Source organism: Salvelinus sp. IW2-2015, linkage group LG34 (assembly GCF_002910315.2).
Source record: "Salvelinus sp. IW2-2015 linkage group LG34, ASM291031v2, whole genome shotgun sequence".
Lineage (NCBI taxonomy): Eukaryota > Metazoa > Chordata > Actinopteri > Salmoniformes > Salmonidae > Salvelinus > Salvelinus sp. IW2-2015.
Genome location: NC_036873.1, coordinates 3,751,984 through 3,775,230, shown reverse-complemented (window position 1 = coordinate 3,775,230; position 23,247 = coordinate 3,751,984). Strand labels below are relative to the sequence as shown.

The following is a 23,247-nucleotide window of genomic DNA, read 5'->3' as shown; positions in this document are numbered from 1 at the left end:
CGTTGTTCGTGTTTTACCGCTACTGTGCTGGAGTGGAGTGTGGGCCAGAGACCCTGGAGGAACGAAATATTGCCTGCCTGCCCCGTTTATCTTAGAAAATACAACAGATACTGTATCAGTTCATATTCTACTCAATGGACTCATGACACCTCATTCCTGTATCCCATTCTCTCTCATACAGACTCAAATATGCAACATACCACCCTGCATACCACTGCTGGCTTGCTTCTGAAGCTAAGCAGGGTTGGTCCTGGTCAGTCCCTGGATGGGAGACCAGGTGCTGCTGGAAGTGGTGTTGGAGGGCCAGTAGGAGGCACTCTTTCCTCTGGTCTAAACAAAAGATCCCAATGCCCCAGGGCAGTGATTGGGGACACTGCTCTGTGTAGGGTGCCGTCTTTCGGATGGGACGTTAAACAGGTGTCCTGACTCTCTGAGGTCATTAAAGATCCCATGGCACTTATCGTAAGAGTAGGGGTGTTAACCCCGGTGTCCTGGCTAAATTCCCAATCTGGCCCTCAACCATCACGGTCACCTAATAATCCCCAGTTTACAATTGGCTCATTCATCCCCCTCCTCTCCCCTGTAACTATTCCCCAGGTCGTTGCTGCAAATGAGAACGTGTTCTCAGTCAACTTACCTGGTAAAATAACGGTAAAAAAAAAAAAAAAAAAATCTCTCGCCCTCTTATACTGCCCACACTATATCAACACACGTTCTACTGTTTCTATTTCCTGGCAATAATCACACCTTCCTGGTGGATATTTTCCTATGATATATAATTACTTATTCAGCCAGCTGTGTCCCAACCTATGTCTAGTTAAGGTGGACTCCTATCATCTTTCTCGTGCTCCCGTCCCCAAAGTTTTGAGAGCATCTCGACTGGCTGCACACTGCTTGGTACGGCAACTGCAACGCACCCGACCGCAAGGCACTACAGAGGGTGGTGAGTACAGCCCAGTACATCACTGGGGGCAAGCTTCATACCATCCAGGAGCTCTATACCAGGCAGTGTCAGAGGAAGGCCCGAAAAATAGTCAGACTCCAGCCACCCAAGACAGACTGTTCTCTCTGCTACCGCACGACAAGCGGTACCAGTGCACCAAGTCTGGGACCAACAAGACCCTGAACAGCTTATAACCCCAAGCCATAAGACTGCTAAATAGCTAATCAAATGGCTGCCCTTACTACCCACATTGACCTTTTTTGTACTAATTCTCTTGCACTGACTCGGTACTGGTACTCCCCGTATGTAGCCATGTTATTTTTGCTCTGTATTGTTATTCGTTATTTACTGTGAATTTATTCCTTGTGTCACTTTCAATGTTTTATCTTAACTCTGCATTGTTGGAAAATAAACCGTAAGTAAGCATTTCACTGTTGGTCTGTTCTTTACAAAGCATGTGACAAATCAAATTTGATTCGATTTTTATTCTCTGTATATGGAAGAGATGCCTCACCTTAGTGTCTCTATTCTATTGCTCCTGACATCTCTGCACAAACACTGTCCATATCAGGCCTTTTGCCTCTGCCTTGCTCATTGGAACTGTAACGTCCACCTCCCCACTCCTAAAAGGGCTGTTTAGACAGTACATCAGCTGCCTCGTTCCCCTCCACCCCCACATGGGCTGGGACCCAAGTAAATCTCGTCTGTCTCACTCGGCCATGGGTTTGTAGTACCTCATACAGCGGATCTCGTCTGGTGCTTCGTGAGCTAAAGGACTGCAGACTTATCAATACTGATGACATGAGACAGAGCAAACTACTACTGTCTGGCTTCATATTCTCCAGTCCTTGTGCCTGTATGATATCTAAACTTTCCAGTGATATCCTGGCTGCCGAACCATACTCTATACTGCCAAAGTCTATCGCAGATTGAATCAGCGGTACATACATTGTCCTCAGTGAGGAACGCCCAGCCCCCCACTCCATTCCTGTCAGACAGCGCATCACATTCAGAACTTTCAGCATTTTCCCACCACTCTCTCAATGTGTTCTGCCCGGGTCAGCCTAGTGTCAAAGTACACCCCTAGGAACCTGAAGGCTCCCAGCCTCTCCAAGTTTCTCCCATACAACCTCAGGCATACCTCATCTCCAACCTTCCTCATGGTAAAGAACACTGTCTGACTTCTCTACAGAGAATCTGAATCTCTACTTTAATGACCACCTCATCTACATCTTAAAACTTCTTTGGGATAGGTGGGACATAGGTGGGATAGGTGGCCAACAGCCGGTGAAATTGCAGAGCGCGAAATTAAAATGACTAAACTTTCATGAAATCACAAGTGCAATACATCAAAATACAGCTTAACTTGTTGTTAATCCAGCCAAGGTGTCAGATTTCAAAAAGGCTTTACGGCGAAAGCAAACCATGTGATTATCTGAGGACAGCGTCCAGCACACAAATGCATAACAAATCATTTTCAACCAAGGAGTTGCGACACGAAAGTCAGAAATAGCGATATAATATATGCCTTACCTTTGAAGATCTTCTTCTGTTGGCACTCCAAAATGTCCCAGTTACATTACAAATGGTCCTTTTGTTCGATAAATTCCTTTATATCCATAAAAACTCAGTTTAGCTGGCGCGCTTCAGTTAATAATCTACTCGGTTTCCTTCCTTCAAAATGCATACAAAATGAATCCCAAATGTTACCAATAAACTTATCAAAACAAGTCAATCCACGTTTATAATCAATCCTTAGGTACCCTAATACGTAAATAAACAATACAATTTAAGACGGAGAATCGTTATTGTCTTTAACGGAGATAAACAAAAAGAACGTGCTCTCTCTGCCATGCGCTTGGAAACACTACAGCCAAAATGGGAGCCACTATAAAACTACAACTTCTCCCTCATTTTTACAAAAACCAGCCTGAAACGCTTTCTAAAGACTGTTGACATCTAGTGGAAGCCCTAGGAACTGCAATCGGGGACGATTTCACCCTATTATAAAAGTGCCAGGCATTGAAATCAGTGGTATGCTGATTTTTGTTTGTTTGTTGATGGTTTGTCCTCGGGGTTTCGCCATTTCAGTTCTGTTATACTCACAGACATTATTTTAACAGTTTTAGAAACTTTAGATTGTTTTCTATCCAATGCATATCCTAGCCTCTGGGCCTGAGTAGCAGGCAGTTTACTTTGGGCACGCTTTTCATCCGGACGTCAAAATACCACCCCCTATCCCAAAGAACTGTTTATGATACATTTCTTCCATTAAGCCCCATCATCTGCAAATAAAGACTTTCCGATATCTGGCCGTACCTGAGAGTAAACATCATTGATATTGATTGAGAACAAAAGAGGACTAAATCACGCTTCCCTGCGGTGTACCGTTATCCACCAAGTAGCTGCCTGATAGAGATTTCCCCACCCTCACCTGGATAGACCTTCCAAACAGTTGACCGTTCTACACCCATAAGGTCAAGCTTGATTAGCAACCCCTCCTTCAACATCATATCATACGCCTTCCACATCAAAAAAAGACAGCCACAACCATCTCCTTGTTGACCTGGGCCTTCCTGACCTCTGTTTCTAAGCAGAGCACTGGGCCCATAGTTCCCCTTCCTGAACCTACTCTGACATGGCGATATTAACCCCCTGTTCTCCAGGAAGTAAGTTAGTCTCTCCGTAATCATACGTTCCATACTCTTACATACATGAGATGTTAGGGCTATTGGCCGATAGCTTGTTGGGCTTCTGGATTACTGCCTCCTTCCAGCTGGCCGGTAGTTTCCCTTCCTCCCACACTCTGTTGTACAGGCCCAATACATTATCCAGCACTTCATCGCTGAGATGGGCCAATATGACATAGCAAACCTCATCTTTCCCAGGTGAAGTTAACCCAGCCTTGCCTATTGCTGGCTTCATCTCTGCCATGGTAAATGGTGCATTCAATGCACCATTTACCGTACGGGCTCGGGAGTACGGGCTCGGGAGAGTAAAGGCTCGGGAGAGACGAAGGTCGAAAGCCATGCGTCCTCCGAAGCACAACCCAACCAAGCCGCACTGCTTCTTAACACAGCGCGCCTCCAACCCGGAAGCCAGCCGCACCAATGTGTCGGAGGAAACTAGCGCTGCAGTGCCCTAGACCACTGCGCCACCCGGGAGGCCTGATTCTGTTTTTTTAATTGATTCTGTTTTTTTAATTCAAAAGGTATGATCCCACACTTAAAACAAAATGTATCAAGACCTGACCTAATACCATTCAGACATTTTACAGTGGGCTCACCCCAGTGAGACTGTGTGTGGTCCTGTGCTGCTCAGCTGGTTCCTCTGTGGGTTCAGGACGAGGTGTAGTCCGGTTGTCCTCCATGACCATGTTCCCCTCAGGGTTCCCCAGACCCTCCTCACACACCTCCTTCACCCGCATCACCTCTGGACCCCCCTCCTTGAATAGAGAGGTGATACAGACATACACTCCCTCAGGTACGTACACACAGATAATAAACATACTTTCAACATGGAGTGTTTAACCATCCCCACTACGCTTGAGTCCTATACTGTAGTTACAGAATGACTTAATTGTTGTTAAACCCATCATGGTGGACATAAATATGTTGTTGTTGGTAAATATGAGTTAGCTATGATATGTAAAAAGTAATCATCAGACAAACCTGACTAAACTATTTTGACGTGTACAGTAGGTGTTTGCTAGTGTGCCGGTATGCATAGGTATATTTGTCATAACGTGCAGTCGTGCTTATGCAGAATAGGGTGAGATCATTATCATAGTCTCAATGATAATTTTAAAAAGTATTAGAATGAAAAGTCTAATTTTGTTTTTATTAAACAAACTAATTTGAAATACACCATATGAAAACCACCACATGCACATGTCTCCACTACAAATCTGCTTGATAAACTGCATTAATTTTCTCAATACAAGTGTCTTGGGGGAAAAAATTAAGTAGTTGAATGGAAGTAATGAAATAGGCATTTGTGAACATCATTTAGCCTATTCTCCCTCAGGAAAATAAAAAGATGTGGCATGGGTCCTGAGATCCTCAAAAGGTTCTACAGCTGCAACATCGAGAGCATCCTGACTGGTTGCATCACTGCCTGGTACGGCAATTGCTCGGCCTCTGACCGCAAGGCACTACAGAGGGTAGTGCGTAAGGCCCAGTACATCACTGGGGCTAAGCTGCCTGCCATCCAGGACCTCTACACCAGGCGGTGTCAGAGGAAGGCCCTAAAAATTGTCAAGGACCCCAGCCACCCCAGTCATAGACTGTTCTCTCTACTACTACCTGGCAAGCGGTACCAGAGTGCCAAGTCTTGGACAAAAAGGCTTCTCAACAGTTTTTACCCCCAAGCCATAAGACTCCTGAACAGGTAATCACTTACCCGGACTATTTGCATTGTGTGCCCCCCCCAAATCCTCTTTTTACGCTGCTGCTACTCTGTTTATCATATATGCATAGTCACTTTAACTATACATTCATGTACATACTACATAAATTGGGCCGACCAACCAGTGCTCCCGCACATTGGCTAACCGGGCTATCTGCATTGTGTCCCACCACCCGCCATCCCCTTTTACGATACTGCTACTCTCTGTTCATCATATATGCATAGTCACTTTAACCATATCTACATGTACATACTACCTCAATCAGCCTGACTAACCGGTGTCTGTATGTCACCTCGTATGTGGTTTTATTTCTTTACTTACCTAACACCTTTTTTGCACTATTGGTTAGAGCCTGTAAGTAAGCATTTCACTGTAAGGTCTACACCTGTTGTATTCGGTGCCCGTGACAAATAAACTTTCATTTGATTTGAAAGTTCAAGCACAATAAAGCACCTTATAGAAATGAAGTAGTGCCTTCAGAAAGTATTCACACCCCTGGACTTTTTCCACATTTTGTTGTGTTACAAAGTGGGATTAAATTGATTTAATTGTATTTTCAATCAACACAAAATACTTGTCAAAGTGGAAGAAAAATTCTAACATTTGACTTTTTTTAAGATAAAAAAATAAATGAATTTATCTTGATTAGATAAGTATTCAAAACCTGAGTCAATACATATTAAAATCAAATACACTATGTAAGACTTTTTAGGCTTATATATGCCTCATACACTGAGTGTACAAAACAGACACCTTCTTAATATTGAGTTGCGTGCGCACAGTGCCCTCAGAACAGCCTCAATTTGGGTATGGACTCTACAAGGTGTCAAAAGCATTCCACAGGGATGCTGGCCCATGTTGACTCCAATGCTTCTTATAGTTCTGTAAAGGTGGCTGGATGTCCTTTGGGTGGTGGACCATTCTTCATACACATTGAAAAGTGTTGAGCGTTGAAAATCCAGCAGCGTTGCAGTTCTTGACACAAGCCAGTGCGCCTGGCACCTACTACCATACCCCTTCCAAAAGCACTTAAATCTTTTGCCTTTCATAATTCACCCTAAATGGCACACATACACAATCCATTTCTCAATTGTCTTAACGCTTAAAAATCCTTCCACCGGTCTCCCCCCTTCAACTACACTGATTGAAGTAGATTTAAAAAGTGATATCAATAAGGGATTATAGCTTTCATCTGGTCAGTCTATGTCATGGAAAGAGCAGGTGTTAATGTTTTGTGCACTCAGTGTATATCACACAATGTCTGGATGCAATATTCTACCCAGCAATATTCAACACTGAAATCTGTCACACTCGTTATGTCAAATAATATTTTCTGATGACAATAATAAAAATGAATCGGTGTCTTTAATGCAGTGTTTGAACGTAACATCAGAAGCTACTGAGAGGAATGGTTGCTTTCTATGTTATAGAGTGGAATGTTTTTTCTGCTGGTGGTAGCTCCCATCTCTTCCAGGAGAATCTCTTCTCACAATGGGGTCAGCTGTAGGATTTATCCCCTGTGTGGACCCTCTGGTGTCTCTTCAGGTGACCAGCCTGGGCGAAACGCATGTGACACTGGGTACAGCCAAATGGTTTCTCCCCTGTGTGGACCCTCTGGTGCCTCTTCAGGTTGCCAGCCTCAGCGAAGCGCATATGACACTGCGTACAGCTGTAGGGTTTCTCCCCTGTGTGGACCCTCTGGTGGATCTCCACCTTCTGGAGGCAGCTGAAGCCTTTGTTACAGAACATGCAGAGGAACCGTTTCTCTTTACTATTGCCTGATGTTGCTCCCCCTTCCCTCCCCTTGGCCCTTTGGCCCTTTGAGTTCAATACTTGATCGAAAAGGACGTGGTCGTGTGAATCGGAAGGTCCCATCGACGTGGACACTGACTCGCGATCCCTGACCGTGTGTAAAGGAGAGTGGGTCGTGACATTTGGATTTGTCTCCAAACTTTCCCTGTAATCTAAGAAATCTCTGCCTTGTGAGTATCCTTCTCCTAAGTGAGTCTTGTCTACATTCCATGTCAGAGGAGCGTCGCCCTCCACTTTCACAGTCACCTCATCTACGACAAGACCCTCCCCTTTCTTATCTAGAGGCCCTTCAGAGTATACACCACTATTGTACTGGTTCCAGTCTTCTCTAGACAGATCAGTCTGTGTCTCTAAACCCAAGGATATGTTGCCAGGGTCCATTTCTGTAGCGTAAGAACAAGACGGATCATCACCACCAGTGTCTAACGTTTTACCATCTCCACGGGAATGAACCATCCTCTGGCTCTGGTGAAATACCGGTAAGTACTCTGTGCCGGGAGCAGGAGGATAGCGCAGTGGCCCCTTCCCCAGTCTCTCTGGGTCTGATCTGTGGTCAGATCCTGTGTGTAAGAGCCTGTGTGTTACAGTTAAAGTATCCGTGTCTGTCTCTGACTTGAGGACGGCGTTCTGCGTTCCACTGACCTCCGTGATTCTGTGTCGGGTCCTGGGAGGCGCTGGGGCGATGGTGGGGGAGTCCTTTGTGGCTACATGGGGCTCTACCGCCACTCGAGTCTGGGTGTCTCTGCTGTGCCATGCGTCCTCCTCTCTTTCAGACCTCTCCAGCTTTACCCCAGTACATGCAGCCTCTGCATCTGCAGACTGGCATAAGAAGAGAGGAGGTTATCACGTGTACATGAGTTGAATTGGATAACAATGTCGTAGAGAAGTCTCACAAGCTCCCCTATGGCAGATACATGAGGATGTACATGTAAGACAGTGAATACCTGAGTGGAGCCTTCCGGTAGTAAACGGCCACATTTGATTTACAAATTAACTAATATTTCATGCAACACTATTACACTAACCTCTATCACAATAACGTGCTGGGTTGAGGTTCCACTCCCCTCATCAACAGTGATTGGTTGGTCATCTTTCCATGTATTGTGTCCTGCTGGCTTCACAAAGCTCTTGTGGCCTCCAGGTAGATGTCCTTCACCTGAGAGATTGATGGGGGAAAAGAGGTGTTTAGGTTAGCTACTGGCAATGCTTAATATACACTATTGACACGATTCAGAATTGGCAAGGATGTAAGGTATAACATTTCATAACTTCTTGACATAAAATTGATTGATTATGTTCCATCACATTGTTTTCATTGAGTAAATAATGGTTAGTGCAGTAAATCAAGAATTTAGTTTGAATAAAATATTAGGTCGTTCCATTTAATTTCAATCATATTTTGACTGCACACCTTTTCATTTGGACTAAACTTATATATCTTTGCCCATGATAGAAGTAGTCAGATATTAGCTGTTCTAAGAAAGTGACAGATTTTACGCATTTTTAGATAGACGTTAATGGTAAAAAAAGAAATCCATTCTTAATTTAAAAATGATTTATATTAAGAAATTATAAAATAGTTTAACAACCCTGTTTGAAAGCTTTTAAATTATATACAACTCAATTGTTTATTTTCCAGTGATGAAGACATGGATGTCTTACGGTAAGGTGGGGTATGCAAAACAGGTCAACTTTGAGCACATCGATCTCCTAAATGTTTTGGTATTCAGGTCCAAAAAGTTACTTTCTGACCACTTCTACCATGAGCAAATATGTAGAGAAAGTTTTGTTCAACTCAAAACGGGTGTGGTCAAAAAGTGACTAAAATCAAATGGAACAACCCAATATCATATTCTAAACAGATTCTTGATTTACTACATTAGCTATTATTTACTCACTTAAAACAATGTGATGCATGGAACATAATCAATCAAGCTATAAATAGAATGGTTTCAGTTATTAAGCTCATTTGGGGGATAGCTTTTGTGCAAGATAGCTAAGTAATCAGGTGTGAAATATTGCATATGTAACGGATGTGAAATGGCTAGCTAGTTAGCGGGTACGCGCTAATAGCGTTTCAATCAGTTACGTCACTTGCTCTGAAACCTAGAAGTAGTGGTTCCCCTTGCTCTGCAAGGGCCGCGGCTTTTGTGGAGCGATGGGTAACGACGCTTCGTGGGTGACTGTTGTTGATGTGTGCAGAGGGTCCCTGGTTGGGGCGAGGGGACGCCATAAAGTTAAACTGTTACACATAGTATCCAAAAACGGACCAAGATCCAATTCTGGTTAACCACATCGAAAGACACACATGCACAGAGGGCAACAGTCCCCGCAGCCTCTGCCTTGCAAAACGTACCTCTTGCCATTCCTCTGTATCGGTCGGGTATCTTGACACTACTGGAATGACTGGCGAGGACGCGCTCTCGCGTTGTCCTCTCTGCGCGCTCCCGTGCCACCTTCAGTTCCAATATCTGTAGTTTCCTCCGCAATCCCCTGTTTTCTTTCTGGCTTTGAGTTATTTCCAAACGAAACACTGCATAGTCGTCGTCTACGAGTTTACAGATATTTGCCACGGCTGCATTCGCTAGCACCTCCATAATGTTGGCTATTTGAGTGTGAAAAACCACACAGTCAGCCATTGTTAGCTAACGTTTGCAGCTAGCTTACCTAGACAATATCAACCAAGTCCTGTCTCCAACGCAAATTTAAGACTACCTGGGGCAAGTATGTGATGCTGTGCAGTTAAATTAGTAATATTTTTAGTTCCATGGCGTTAATAAATGTCAAAATAACAACAACAAAACCGCTAACGTGAAAATTGTAAATGGTCAATGCTTACTTCCGTTTACTACTACTTCGGTGAGGTTTTGTGACTAATTTTAAGCAAAATATGTATTGCCGCCACCCACTGGACGGGGTGAAAAAATGCACAAAATAAAATTTTATTCCGTTATGGGGAAGGGAAAATAACATTATTCCACACAAACTACAAAAAATGGATACAAACAAAAAAATTCTACTCCTTCAGTCATTCAAAACCCCAAATACCCTGCTAAGGCTCTGGGGCCGGAGATCGCATGAGACAGTACTCCATCCCAACGTGCACATGATGTCATTATGATGTCTTATAATGGTCATATTCTGGACACGATGTCATATGACCAAAATATTACTACTTTAAGATTTTTATTTTTTGACTGGATTTCAGCTGATTGGCCACTTTTTAAAGAGATTCACCCGTACTTTTGTATCATTTTTTTGCCAGTAGTTCTGAAACTAGCATGCACGAGCCAAAAGTGTTCCCTGAAAATTGTGTACTGCGTCACATGTCCAGATATGTGCACCATGTCATTTCTCTCTCGTGTCCATTGGGCCCACCCTTCAACCTCATTGGAAAATGGTGCGAGGGGATAAAGTACATTTGCTAGAACTTGAATTGCTAGGGGGCTGGCCCAGGTGGGGGGAAATGGAACAACTTCAAGAAAACAGTCGCTTCCGTGGCAAATTGAAGGCAGTAATTCTGCACATAAATTATGCATGTATGAACTACTCATTGACACATCCAACCCAAAGCTGGAGGTTTAAACAATACACTACATGGCCAAAAGTATGTCCCTTCAAATTAGTGGATTCAGCCACAACAGTTGCTGACAGGTGTATAAAATCAAGCACACATCCATGCAATCTCCATAGACAAACATTGGCAGTAGAATGGCCCGTACTGAAGAGCTCAGTGACTTTCAACGTGTCATAGGATGCCACCTTTCTAACAAGTCAGTTCGTCAAATTGCAATCCCCAATGAGGGATTGCTATGAGTACTATGCAAGCATGTTAGTTGATTTGATTACTAAACACTTTTTTTTATTCAAAGGTATGATCCCACACTTAAGACTAAATGAATCAAGACCTGACCTAAACCATTAAGACAGTAGTTCACAGTGGGCTCACCTCAGTGAGACTGTGTGTGGTCCTGTGCTGCTCAGCTGGTTCCTCTGTGGGTTCAGGAGAAGGTGTAGTCTGGTTGTCCTCCATGACCATGGTCTCCTCAGTGTTACCCAGACCCTCTTCACACCCCTCCTCCTTCACCAGCAGCACCTCTGGACCCTCCTCCTCCTGGAAGAGAGAGGTAATACAGATTACACAGACATACACTCCATCAGGTACATACACACAGATAATAAACACACTTTCAACATGGAGTGTTTACCCATCCCCACTACGTTTGAGTCCTATACTGTAGTTACATAATTACTTAATTGTTGTTAAACCCATCATGGTGGACATAAATATGATGTTGTGGGTAAATATGAGTCAGCTATGATAGGTCAAAAGTCAGACAGACCTGACTAAACTATTTTGATGTGTACAGTAGGTGTTTGTTAGTGTCTGGGTTTGTGTAGGTATTTTTAGTAAGTGTATATTGGTTATAACGTGCTGTCAGGTGTATGCAGAATAGGGTGAAATCAGATGTGATGTATACTAAAGAGAGTCTCAATGAAAGTCTTAGAAAAGTCCCATTGTTTTTATTATTTTTATTAATAATTTTAAATACACCATATGAAAACCACACATGCACATGTCTCCACTACAAATCTGCTTGACACACTGCATTCATTTTCTCATTAAAAGGTTATTCGGGGAAAAAATTAAGTAGTTGAATGGAAGTAATGAAATAGGCATTTGTGAACATCATTTAGCCTACACAGTACTAACAATATCACCTTTACTTATTCCACATTTTGTTGTTACAAAGTGGGATTAAAATTGATTTGTCTTTTTTTCCCCCAATCTACACAAAATACTCTAAATGGCAAAGTGGAATAAAAATGTAACATTTGTAAAAAATAAATAAAAATAAAGTGAAAAATAAAACTAATATATCTTGATTCAACCCCTGAATACATAACATGTTAAAATCAAACACATTACGTAACACGTTTTAGGCTGTACAAAGTGTGTACAAAACATTGACACCTTCCTAATATTGAGTTGCACCCCCCCCCCCCCCCCCCTTTTGTCCTCAGAACAGCCTCAATTTGTTGGGGTATGGACTCTACAAGGTGTCGAAAGCATTCCACAGGGATTCTGGCCTTTGTTGACTCCAAATCTTCCTACAAGTTGGCTGAATGTCCTTTGGATGGTGGACCATTCTTGATTGACACAGAAAACTGTTGAGTGTGAAAAATCCAGCTGCGTTGCAGTCTTGACACAAACCGGTGCTCCTGTCATCTACTACCATACCCCTTTCAAAGGCACTTAAATATTTTGTCTTGCCCATTCACAGACTGAATGGCAGACATACACAATCCATGTCTCAATTGTCTCAAGGCTTAACAATCCTTCTTTAACCTGTCTCCTCCCCTTCCTCTACACTGATTGAAGTGGATTTAAAAAGTGACATCAATGAGGGATCAAAGCTTTCACCTGGTCAGTCTATGTCATGGAAAGTGCAGGTGCCCTTAATGTTTTGTACACTCAGTGTATATCACACATGTCTGGATGCAATATTCTACCCAAAAATATTCAACACTGAAATCTGTTACTTTGGTTATTCCAAATGATATTTTCTGCTGAAAATAATGAAAATGAATCTTTGTCTTTAATGCAGTGTTTGATCTAAACATCAGAAGCTATGGAGTGGAATGTTTTTTCTGCTAGTGTATTCTGAGGTAGCTCCTCTCTGACAACCTCTTCCCACAGTGTGTACAGGCGAACCGCCTTTCGCCCGTTTGGCCCTTCAGGTGCATCTTCAGCTGGTGCTGGCAGGAGAATCTGTTCTCACACTGGGGTCAGCTGTATTATTTCTCCCCTGTGTGGACCCTCTGGTGTCTCTTCAGGTGACCAGCCTGGGCGAAGCGCATGTGACACTGGGTACAGCCAAAGGGTTTCTCCCCTGTGTGGACCCTCTGGTGCTTCTTCAGGTTGCCAGCCTCAGCGAAGCGCATATGACACTGGGTACAGCCGAAGGGTTTCTCCCCTGTGTGGACCCTCTGGTGGATCTCCACCTTCTGGGGGCAGCTGAAGCCTTTGTTACAGAACATACATAGGAACCGTTTCTCTTTACTTTTGCCTGATGTTGCTCCTCTACCCCGTGCCTTGGCCTTTTGGCCCTTTGAGTTCAATAACTGATCGAAAAAAACGCTGTCCTGTGAATTGGAAGGTCCCATCGACGTGGACACTGACTCGCGATCCCTGACTGTGTGTAAAGGAGAGTGGGTCATGACATTTGGATTTGTCTCTAAGCTTTCCCTGTAATCTAAGAAATCTCTGCCCTGTGAGTGTCTGTCTCCTAGGTGATTATCTGCATTCCATGTGGGAGGAACATCACCCTCCACTTTCACAGTCACTTCATCTATGACCAGACCTTCCTCTTTCTTATCTAGGCACCCTTCAGAGTATACACTACTACTGTACCGGTTCCAGTCCCCTCTGGACGGATCAGTGAGTGTCTCTAAGCCCAAGGGCATGATGCCAGGGTCCATCTCTGTAGTGTAAGAACAAGACAGATCATTGCCAGTCTCTAATGCGTCACCTGAGTCCCGAAGGGAATGAACAGTCCTCGGGCTTGGGTTATCGTGAAGTAAATACTCTGAGCCAGAAGCAGGAGGACAGCCCAGTCTCCCCAGCCCCAGTCTTTCTGGGTCTGATCTGTGGTCAGATCCTGTGCGTAAGAGCCTGTGTGTTACAGTTAAAGTATCCGTGTCTGTCTCTGACTTGAGGACGGCGTTCTGCGTTCCACTGACCTCCGTGATTCTGTGTCGGATCCTGGGCGGCGCTGGGGTGATGGTGGGTGGGTCCTTTGTGGCTACATGGGGCTCTACAGCCGCCCGAGTCTGGGTGTCTCTGCTGTGCCATGCGTCCTCCTCTCTTTCAGACCTCTCCAGCTTGACACCAGAACCTGCAGCCTCTGCATCTGCAGACTGGCACAAGAAGAGAGGAGGTTATCACAGGTACATGAGTTGAATTGGATAACAATGTTGTAGGGAAGTCTCACAAGCTCCCCTATGGCAGATACATGAAGATGTGCATGTAAGACAGTGAATACCTGAGGGGAGCCTTACTGAAATAAACAGCCACATTTGATTTACAATGTAACTGTAATATTTCATGCAACACTATTACATTAACCTCTATTATGATAACTTGCTGGGTTGAGGTTCCACTCCCCTCATCAACAGTGATTGGTTGGTCATCTCTCCATGTATTGTGTCCTGCTGGCTTCACAAAGCTCCTGTGGCCTCCAGTGAGATGTCCTTCACCTGAGAGAGTGATTGGGGGAAAAGAGGTGTTGAGGTTAGCTACTGTCAATGCTTAATGGTATATTATACACTATTGACATGTTCTAGAATTGGCAAGGATATAACTTCTTGATATACAATTGATTGATTATGTTCCATGCATCACAGTTTTCAATGAGTAATTCATGGAAAATGCAGTAAATCAAGTTAGATAATGATATTGTGTCGTACCATTTCATTTCAATCATATTTTTTCCGCAGAACTTTTAATTTGGACTAAACTTGTATACATATTTGCCCATGATAGAAGTAGTTAGATATGAACTGTTCTGAGAAAGTAGCTGATTTTACCAATTTTTAGATAATTGACATTAATGGTAAAAAAAAAAGTTCATTGTTATTTAAAAAAAATAATTATAAAATAGTTTAACAACCCTGTTTGTAAGCTTTTAAATTATATACAACTCAATCGTTTATCTTTTCCAGTGATGACGACATGGATGTCTCACGGTAAGGTGGGGTATGCAAAACAGGTCGACTTTGAGCACATCGATCTCCTAAATGTTTTGGTATTCAGGTCCAAAAAGTTACATTCTGACCACTTCTACCATGAGGAAATATGTAGAGAAAGTTTTGTTCAACTCAAAAGGGGTGTGGTCAAAAAGTGATTGAAATCAAATGGAACGACCCAATATCATATTCTAAACAGATTATTGATGTACTGCATTATCTATTATTAACGCACTTAAAACAATGTGATGTATGGAACATAATCAATCGAGCTATAAACAGAATGGTTTTGGTTAAGCTCATTTGGGGGGAGATGTGGAACGACCCTATTGTGTCTTTGGGCAAAATAACTAAGTAATCAGGTGAATTATTGCATACTAACTATCCAAAAACTTACCAAGATCCAATTCTGATTAACACATCTAAAGACACACATGCACAAAGGGGAACGGGGCTACAGGCACTGAGCTATATGAACCGAGACAGCCTCCACAGCCTGGGCCTTGCAAAATGTACCTCTTGCCATTCCTCTGTATTGGTCGAGGATCTTGACACTACTGGGACGACTGGCGAGGACGCGCTCTTGCGTGGTCCTCTCTGCGCGCTCCCGTGCCACCTTCAGTTCTAGTAGTTTCCTCCTCAATGCCCTGTTTTCTTTCCGGCTTTGAGTTATTTCCAAACGAAACACTGCATAGTCGTCGTCTACGAGTTTACAGATCTCTGCAACGGCAGCATTCGCCAGCACCTCCATGATGGAGGCTATTTGAGTGTGAAAAACCAAACAGTCAGCCATTGTTAGCAGCTAACTTTACCTAAACAACATCAGCCAAGTCCTGTCTCCAACGCGAATCAAATACTACCTGGGGCAAGTATGTAATGCCGTGTAGTTAAATTAGTAATCTTTGCAGTTCTATGGGTTTAATAAATGTCTAAATAACAACAATATAACCGCTAACGTGAAAATTGTAACTGGTCAATGCTTACTTCCGTTTACTACTTCTTAGATGAGGTTTTGTTGCGAATTTCACGCAAATGTGTATTGCCGCCACCAACTGGATAGGAGTGAAAAAATACACTCAACTATATTATGGGGAAGGGAAAATAACATTATTCCACACAAACTACCAACATTTTACAAAAACTACAAAAATCTCACTCCAGTCATTCAAAAAGTAAAATACCTTGCTAAGGCTCTGGGACCTGAGAGGGTGAGACAGTACTACATCCCAACTGGCACATTATGTTATTATGATGATATATAATGGTCATATTCTGGTCAGGATGTCATATGACCAGTTTAAGATGTCTTTCTTTGAGAGAAAATGTGTACTACATCACATATGTCCAGATATGTGCACCAGGTCATTGCTCTCTCTCTCTCTCTCTGTTGTGTCCACTGAGCCGTTAGGCCGCACTGCAACCTCATTGGACAATGCTGCGAGGGGCTGAAGTACATTGGCTAGAACTTGAATTGCCTAGGGGCTGGCCCAGATGGGGGGAAATGTAGAGAAAATGGCTTGGCACAACTTCAAAAATACAAACCAAATCAAATGTTATTTGTCACATGTGTCGAATACAGTGAAATGCTTACTTACAAGCCCTTAAACAACAATGCAGTTTTAAGAAAATACAAAAAAAAAAGTAAGAGATAAGAATAACAAATTAAAGAGCAGCAGTAAATAACAATAGCGGGGCTATATACAGGGGGTACCGGTACAGAGTCAATGTGCAAGGGCACCGGTATCGAGGTAATTATGTACATGTAGGTAGAGTGGCTATGCATAGATAATAACAGAGAGTAGCAGCAGTGTGGGGGGGGTGGGGTGGGGGGGGGGGGGGGGGTAGCCATGCAATAGTCTGGGTAGCCATTTGATTAGCTGTTCAGGAGTCTTATGGCTTGTGGATAGAAGCTGTTTAGAAGCCTGTCGGACCTAGACTTGGCGCTCCGGTACCGCTTGCCATTCGGTAGCAGAGAAAACAGTCTATGACTAGGGTGGCTGGAGTCTTTGACAATTTTTAGGGCTTTCCTCTGACACCGCCTGGTATAGAGGTCCTGGATGGCAGGAAGCTTGGCCCATGTGATGTACTGGGCTGTACGGACTACCCTCTGTAGTGCCTTGTGGTCAGAGGCCGAGCAGTTGTCATACCAGGCAGTGATGCAACCCGTCAGGATGCTCTCGATGGTGCAGCTGTAAAACCTTTTGAGTATCTAAGGACCCATGCCAAATCTTTTCAGACTCCTGCAGGGAATAGGTTTTGTCGTGCCCTCTTCACGACTGTCTTGGTGTGCTTGGACCATGCTCCACTACAGCCCCGTCGATGAGAATAGGGGATGTGCTCGGTCCTCCTTTTCCTGTAGTCCGCAATCATATCCTTTTGTCTTGATCACGTTGAGGGAGAGGTTGTTGCCCTTGCACCACACTGTCAGGTCCCTAACCTCCCTATAGGCTGTCTCATAGTTGTCGGTGAGGCCTACCACTGTTTTGTCATCAGTAAACTTAATGATGGTGTTGGGGTCGTGCCTTGCCGTGCAGTCATGAGTGAACAGGGAGTACAGGAGGGGACTGAGCACGCACCCCTGAGGGGCCCACATGTTGAGGAACAGCGTGGCGGATGTGTTGTTACTTACCCTTACCACTTGGGGGTGGCCTGTCAGGGAGTCCAGGATCCAGTTGCAGAGGGCGGTGTTTAGTCCCAGGGTCCTTAGGTTAGTGATAAGCTTTGAGGGCACTATGGTGTTGAACGCTGAGCTGTAGTCAATGAATAGCATTCTCACTTAGTGTTCCTTTTGTCCAGGTGGGAAAGGGCAGTGTGGAGTGCAATAGAGATTGTATCATCTGTGGATCTGTTGGTGCGTTATGCAAATTGGAGTAGGTCTAGGGTTTCTGGGATAATAGTGTTGATGTGAGCAATGACCAGCCTTTCAAAGCATTTCATGGCTACAGACGTGAGTGCTACGGGTCGGTAGTCATTTAGGCAGGTTACCTTAGTGTTCTTGGGCACAGGGACTATGGTGGTCTGCTTTTAACATATTGGTATTACAGACTCAGACAGGGAGAGGTTGAAAATGTTAGTGAAGACACTTGCCAGTTGGTCAGCGCATGCTCGGAGTGCACGTCTTGGTAATCCGTCTGGCCCAGCGGCCTTGTGAATGTTGACCTGTTTAAAGGTCTTACTCTCATCGGCTGCGGAGAGCGTGATCACAGACTCGTTCGGAGCAGCTGATGCTCTCATGCATGTTTCAGTGTTACTTGCCTCAAAGCGAGCATAGAAGATATTTAGCTCGTCTGGTAGGCTTGTGTCACTGGGCAGCTCTCAGCTGTGCTTCCCTTTGTAGTTTGTAATAGTTTGCAAGCCCTGTCACATCCGACGAGCGTCGAAGCCGGTGTAGTACGATTCGATCTTAGTCCTGTGTTGACGCTTTGCCTGTTTGATGGTTCGTCGGAGGGCATCGCGGGATTTCTTATAAGCTTCCGGGTTAGAGTACCGCTCCTTGAAAGCGGCAGCTCTACCCTTTAGCTCAGTGCGAATGTTGCCTGTAATCCATGGCTTCTGGTTGGGGTATGTACGTACAGTCACTGTGGGGACAATGTCCTCGATGCACTTATTGATGAAGCCAGTGACTGATGTGGTGTACTCCTCAATGCCATCGGAAGAATCCCGGAACATATTCCAGTCTGTGCTAGCAAAACAGTCCTGTAGTTTAGTATCTGCTTCATCTGACCACTTTTTTTATAGACCAAGTCACTGGTGCTTCCTGCTTTAATATTTGCTTGTAAGCAGGAATCAGGAGGATAGAGTTATGGTCAGATTTGCAAAATGGAGCAATCAACAGTTGCTTAAAAACTGGGGATTTCGTGGCTAATTGAGGTAAGACTAATTCTGCTCATAGATTATGCATGTATGAACTACACATTGACACATCCAGCCCAAAACAGGAGATTTAAAAAATACACTACATGGCCAAAAGTATGTCCCTTCAAATTAGTGGATTCGGCTATTTCAGCCACAACCGTTGCTGACAGGTGTATAAAATCGAGCACACAGCCATGCAATCGCCATAGACAAACATTGACAGTGGAATGATGTGTACTGAAGATCTCAGTGACTTTCAACGTGGCACCGTCATTGCGGTACCGGAGCGCCAAGTCTAGGTTCAAAAGACTTCTTAACAGCTTCTACCCCCAAGCCATAAGACTCCTGAACAGCTAATCAAATGGCTACCCAGACTATTTGCATTGTCCCCACCTCTTTTACGCTGCTGCTACTCTCTGTTTATTATCTATGCATAGTCACGTTAACTCTACCTACATGTACATATTACCTCAAATACCTCTACTAACCGGTGCCCCCGTACATTGACTCTGTACCGGCAGCCCCTGTATATTGCCTCGCTATTGTTATTTTTTACTTATCTATTTTTACTTAACACTTATTTTTCTTAAAACTGCATTGTTGGTTAAGGGCTTGTAAGTAAGCATTTCACTGTAAGGTCTACACCTGTTGTATTCGGTGCATGTGACAAATAAGATTTGATTTGACGCCACCTTTCTAACAATTCAGTTGCCCTGGTCAACTGTAAGTGCTGTTATTGTGAAATGGAAACGTCTAGGAGCAACAACGGCTCAACCACGAAGTGGTAGGTCACACAAGTACACAGAATGAGAACGCCGAGTGCTGTAGCGCGCAGCACTGCCTCTGGAAGCAACGTCAGCACAAGAATCTTGGTCGGAAGCTACATGAAAATGGTTAATGGCCGAGCAGCCACACACAAGCCTAAGATCACCATGCTCAATGCAAAGCATCGGCTGGAGTGGTGTAATGCTCGCTGCCATTGGACTCTGGAGCAGTGAAAACGCATTCTCGAGTGATGAATCACGCTTCACCATCTGGCAGTCCAACGAATCTGGGTTTGGACGCCAGGAGAACGCTATCTGCCCGACTGCATAGTGCCAACTGTAAAGTTTGGTGGAGGATGAATAATGGGCTGGGGCTGTTTTTCATGGTTCCAGTGAAGGGAAATCTTAACGCTACAGCATACATTGATTACATTCTCAATGATTCTGTGCTTCCAACTTTGTGGCAACAGTTTGGGGAAGGCCCTTTCCTGTTTTAGCATGACAATTCCCCTGTGCACAAAGCAAGGTCCATACAGAAATGGTTTGTCAAGATCGGTGTGGAAGAACTTGACTGGCCTGCACAGAGCCCTGACCTCAATCCCATCTAACACCTTTGGGATGAATTGGAATGCCGACTGCGAGCCAGGCCTAATTGCCCAACATCATTGCCCGACTTCACTAATGCTCTTGTGGCTGAATGGAAGCAAGTCCCCGCAGCAATGTTCCAACATCTAGTGGAAAGCGTTCCCAGAAGAGTGGAGGCTGTTATAGCAGATAAGGGGGGACCAACTCCACATTAATACCCATTATTCTGGAATGAGATGTTCGACGAGCAAGTGTCCACATACTTTTGGTCATACAAATGTACCAAAATACTAGGTTAATCTATAATGAGAATGCGTCCTCTAATGCATAATTGCGTTATTTCCTGACATTCGGGCACACCAGGGTGCCCGCATGGCGCTCTCTATAACGCCTTCTACGAGGGTCAGGGATTAGTGCCTGGTCAGGGATAATCAATACGTCTTTCGCCTCCGACTCATTGAAGTAGAAGTCCTCGTCCAGATCAAGGTTACTGATAGCCGTTCTGTTGTCCAGAAGCTCTTTTTAGTCATAGGAAACGATGGCGGAAACATATAAAAAAAGTTAAGACCAACGCAAAAAAAAAAACGTTTCCTCTGGCACCATTCAATAATTTGTTACATCTTGGACGAATTGTAATTCATAACATATCATACGAAACAGATGATGGACTTCCACAAATGAATACCTACCATATGAAACGTAACATAACGTTTGCTCTGGTCCAACGTTAAATCAACTTGGAAGTTCAAAGACACAGAGTTCCTCCATAGGAGCCGCTCCTCCGTAGGTATAATTCTGTGAAATAAGAAGATGCCCAGCGCTTCAAGGCAAGCTTCCTCCATCCTCTCTCTCCTCACCTGCAAAATGTAGACTGCATCTTGCAACATACACTGTGACTGGCAGAACAGTGTGTGTTTGTCTTTCATTATGATTAAACCATGCTGTTACAGCAAAATACAATTTGCTTTTAACGATTTTCCAATATAGATTAAATTGCTTACCTGCTCCATAGCAAGCTGCTCAATCCGCACTGATTGGGGAAGTAATTTAATGTCGAGCTGTTAGGTTTTCATTCTCAGAGTAAAAAACTCTACGGACACTATGAAAGCTTAACCAAGTTTATTCAGAGGGTCAATACAGCTGCATTCAGACAAAAACATTTTCGCACAAGCACAAGTGTATATATACTCTAATTTATATGCATTCCTCCTTCTCTCCAACCCTTACATCTTTTATGGTTCGACAGGAAGACGAAGTTTACCTTTACTATGTTACGTCTAGTCTATGAGACCAGGCTGGAACGCTTGACATCTCTAGCTTATGAAACACATTCCAGACACGGGCTCTTGCTATTTTGCCATAACTAATTTGACAGAGAAATATCAGCTCGATAGGATAGCCAAATGCAGCTATTGCTAATCTAGGCCCCGTTTACACTGAAGAGAAAGGATCTTATTGGTTGACGTTATATAGCTTAAATGGTGTGGTTAAATTAAAAAGGTATGCGAGCTGTTCTTTCAAATATGGTACTGCTTATTGCATTACACATCTAATCTCTTATGATCAGAATCTTTCAAGCAGAGAGCAGACTCGTTTAGAAAGAACAGTGTGTTAGCAAGAATAGAGTAGAAAATAATAATGCATTTATTCCATTTACATCACCTTAGTAAGGTAAATATGAAATTGCCCTTGTTCTAGCCTAGGTTTACTGTCTCTCTAAAAACCGGTCTTTACACAAACCTGTTTCAAATGACAATTTAACAAAGGGTTAATGAGTGTTATGTGGTTACCCTCTTACCCCAAGACACTTCACATGTTAACTGTAATACAGTGGGTATCATAAATATTCACCCACCTTGGAATTGTTCACATTTTGTAAAGTGGAATTGAAATTAGGTATATATTAGGTTTTATTTTTCATTAATCTTAACAATTTTTAAAAAATCTTCCACTTTGAGAGTATTTTGTATAGGTTATTGACAAAAAATAACAAATTACTTTTAATTCCACTTTGTAACCAAATAAAATGTGAAGAAACCCAAGGGTGGTGAATACTTACGATACCCACTATGTCAGCTTAATAATGGTTCCCAGATATTCCTTGTGTATGTCTCAAGCCACACTGCTACGATTTCTCCCCATTGTGGACACTCCTATGTCTGGAAGGAGACGCTCTTGTAACATAGTTTGCACTTGAAGGGCCTCTCCTCGGTGTGAACGGTCTTGTGCATCTTCACATACTTCGCCTCAGTGAAGCGCTTGCAACTCGTGGGGCAGGCGTACAGTTTGTCAGCGTCCGTCCTAACACTCAGCCTCCCACGTTGTGACCCAATGACACCAGAGGGGATAGAATCAGGAGCCACCACCCTCAGGTGGATAGTCTCTGAGCTCCATCCTTGACTTCTAGCCATTGTTTGGAAGTTGTTGGGATTCTATACTGTGTTATAGGCTATGTACCTCTTGTGGTGAACACCCATCCTGACCCTGTCTGTATTGGTGGGGTAACCATGAGGTAACTGAGGAAGGCTAGACCTAGAGTTTCTATGAACCCAGTCACAAGGCATTAAATAATATCCTGAAGGAGAAGACAGACTTGCTGATAGACTACCACCAGGAAGGTCTCCCAACACTCTCTGTGAAGGCTGAAGCCCAGGGTGACCTGCTCTGTTCATCATGGATACTGTGGTGTTTATCATAGGAACAGGAGGGTCTATCTCTATCAGCCCCAGACTGGATCCTGACTGGAGCTTCTGTCTATCTGATGACCACCAGGACTGAGGTTGTTCAGTCCACCTGTCCACTGGTTGTGTTCTCTGTGGTGGTGGAGTCTCTGTCCCTTGCGGTTGGGTTCTGGTTCTGACTCGGGAAGGGAAAGCAATGGCTCCTGATCCAGCGTCCTGATCTGGGGTCAGGGTTTGTGACCAGCCACTTCATAGGTCCAGTCTCTCCCACCAGCAACACCGGACTGCAGACTGTATACACAAATGGGCATTTCAATGTAAAAAGACCCATGAGCACTGATGTGACATTCATAAGAGCATGTCAAATTGAGTGTCAAATGAATGCTAAGAGTATATATATCTCTTAAATTAAGGCATATATACATTTTTCAAACATTTTCTATTGTAAAA

The 23,247-nt window shown here is 43.7% G+C and overlaps 3 protein-coding genes across 5 annotated transcripts in view; 1 reads left to right on the top strand and 2 right to left on the bottom strand.

Moving 5' to 3' along the window:
- LOC112067942 (uncharacterized) overlaps nucleotides 1-11,097 on the bottom strand; it is a 539,689-nt gene extending 528,592 nt beyond the window's left edge. For 2 of the 3 annotated variants that reach the window (XM_070437174.1, XM_070437175.1), the window contains exon 1: nucleotides 9,520-11,097. In XM_070437174.1, the coding sequence (XP_070293275.1) occupies nucleotides 9,520-9,802 (283 nt within the window). In that variant the 5' untranslated portion in view covers nucleotides 9,803-11,097. Of the gene's footprint in view, nucleotides 1-4,229; nucleotides 4,389-7,805; nucleotides 7,983-8,188; nucleotides 8,320-9,519 lie in introns of all 3 variants that reach the window. The other variant, XM_070437173.1, reaches the window with a different exon arrangement.
- LOC111958400 (uncharacterized) overlaps nucleotides 1-23,247 on the top strand; it is a 345,226-nt gene that overhangs the window by 15,261 nt on the left and 306,718 nt on the right. The window lies entirely within an intron of this gene.
- LOC112067940 (zinc finger protein with KRAB and SCAN domains 8-like) lies at nucleotides 11,999-15,920 on the bottom strand. Its single transcript, XM_070437221.1, has 3 exons — nucleotides 15,429-15,920; nucleotides 14,293-14,423; nucleotides 11,999-14,084 (listed from the first exon to the last, which is right to left on the bottom strand). The coding sequence occupies exons 1-3, from the start codon at nucleotides 15,703-15,705 to the stop codon at nucleotides 12,963-12,965; spliced, it is 1,530 nt and encodes a 509-aa protein (XP_070293322.1). The 5' UTR covers nucleotides 15,706-15,920; the 3' UTR covers nucleotides 11,999-12,962.

Bases quoted from the DNA above. Each gene is read 5' to 3' on its own strand.
- LOC112067940 (XM_070437221.1), bottom strand. From the start codon at position 15,705: ATGGCTGACTGTTTGGTTTTTCACACTCAAATAGCCTCCATCATGGAG. The intron at 14,424-15,428 runs GTACATTTTGCA...TCACTCTCTCAG, and splicing joins ATACAGAGGAATGGCAAGAG to GTGAAGGACATCTCACTGGA. The intron at 14,085-14,292 runs GTTAATGTAATA...TTCTTGTGCCAG, and splicing joins AGCAAGTTATCATAATAGAG to TCTGCAGATGCAGAGGCTGC.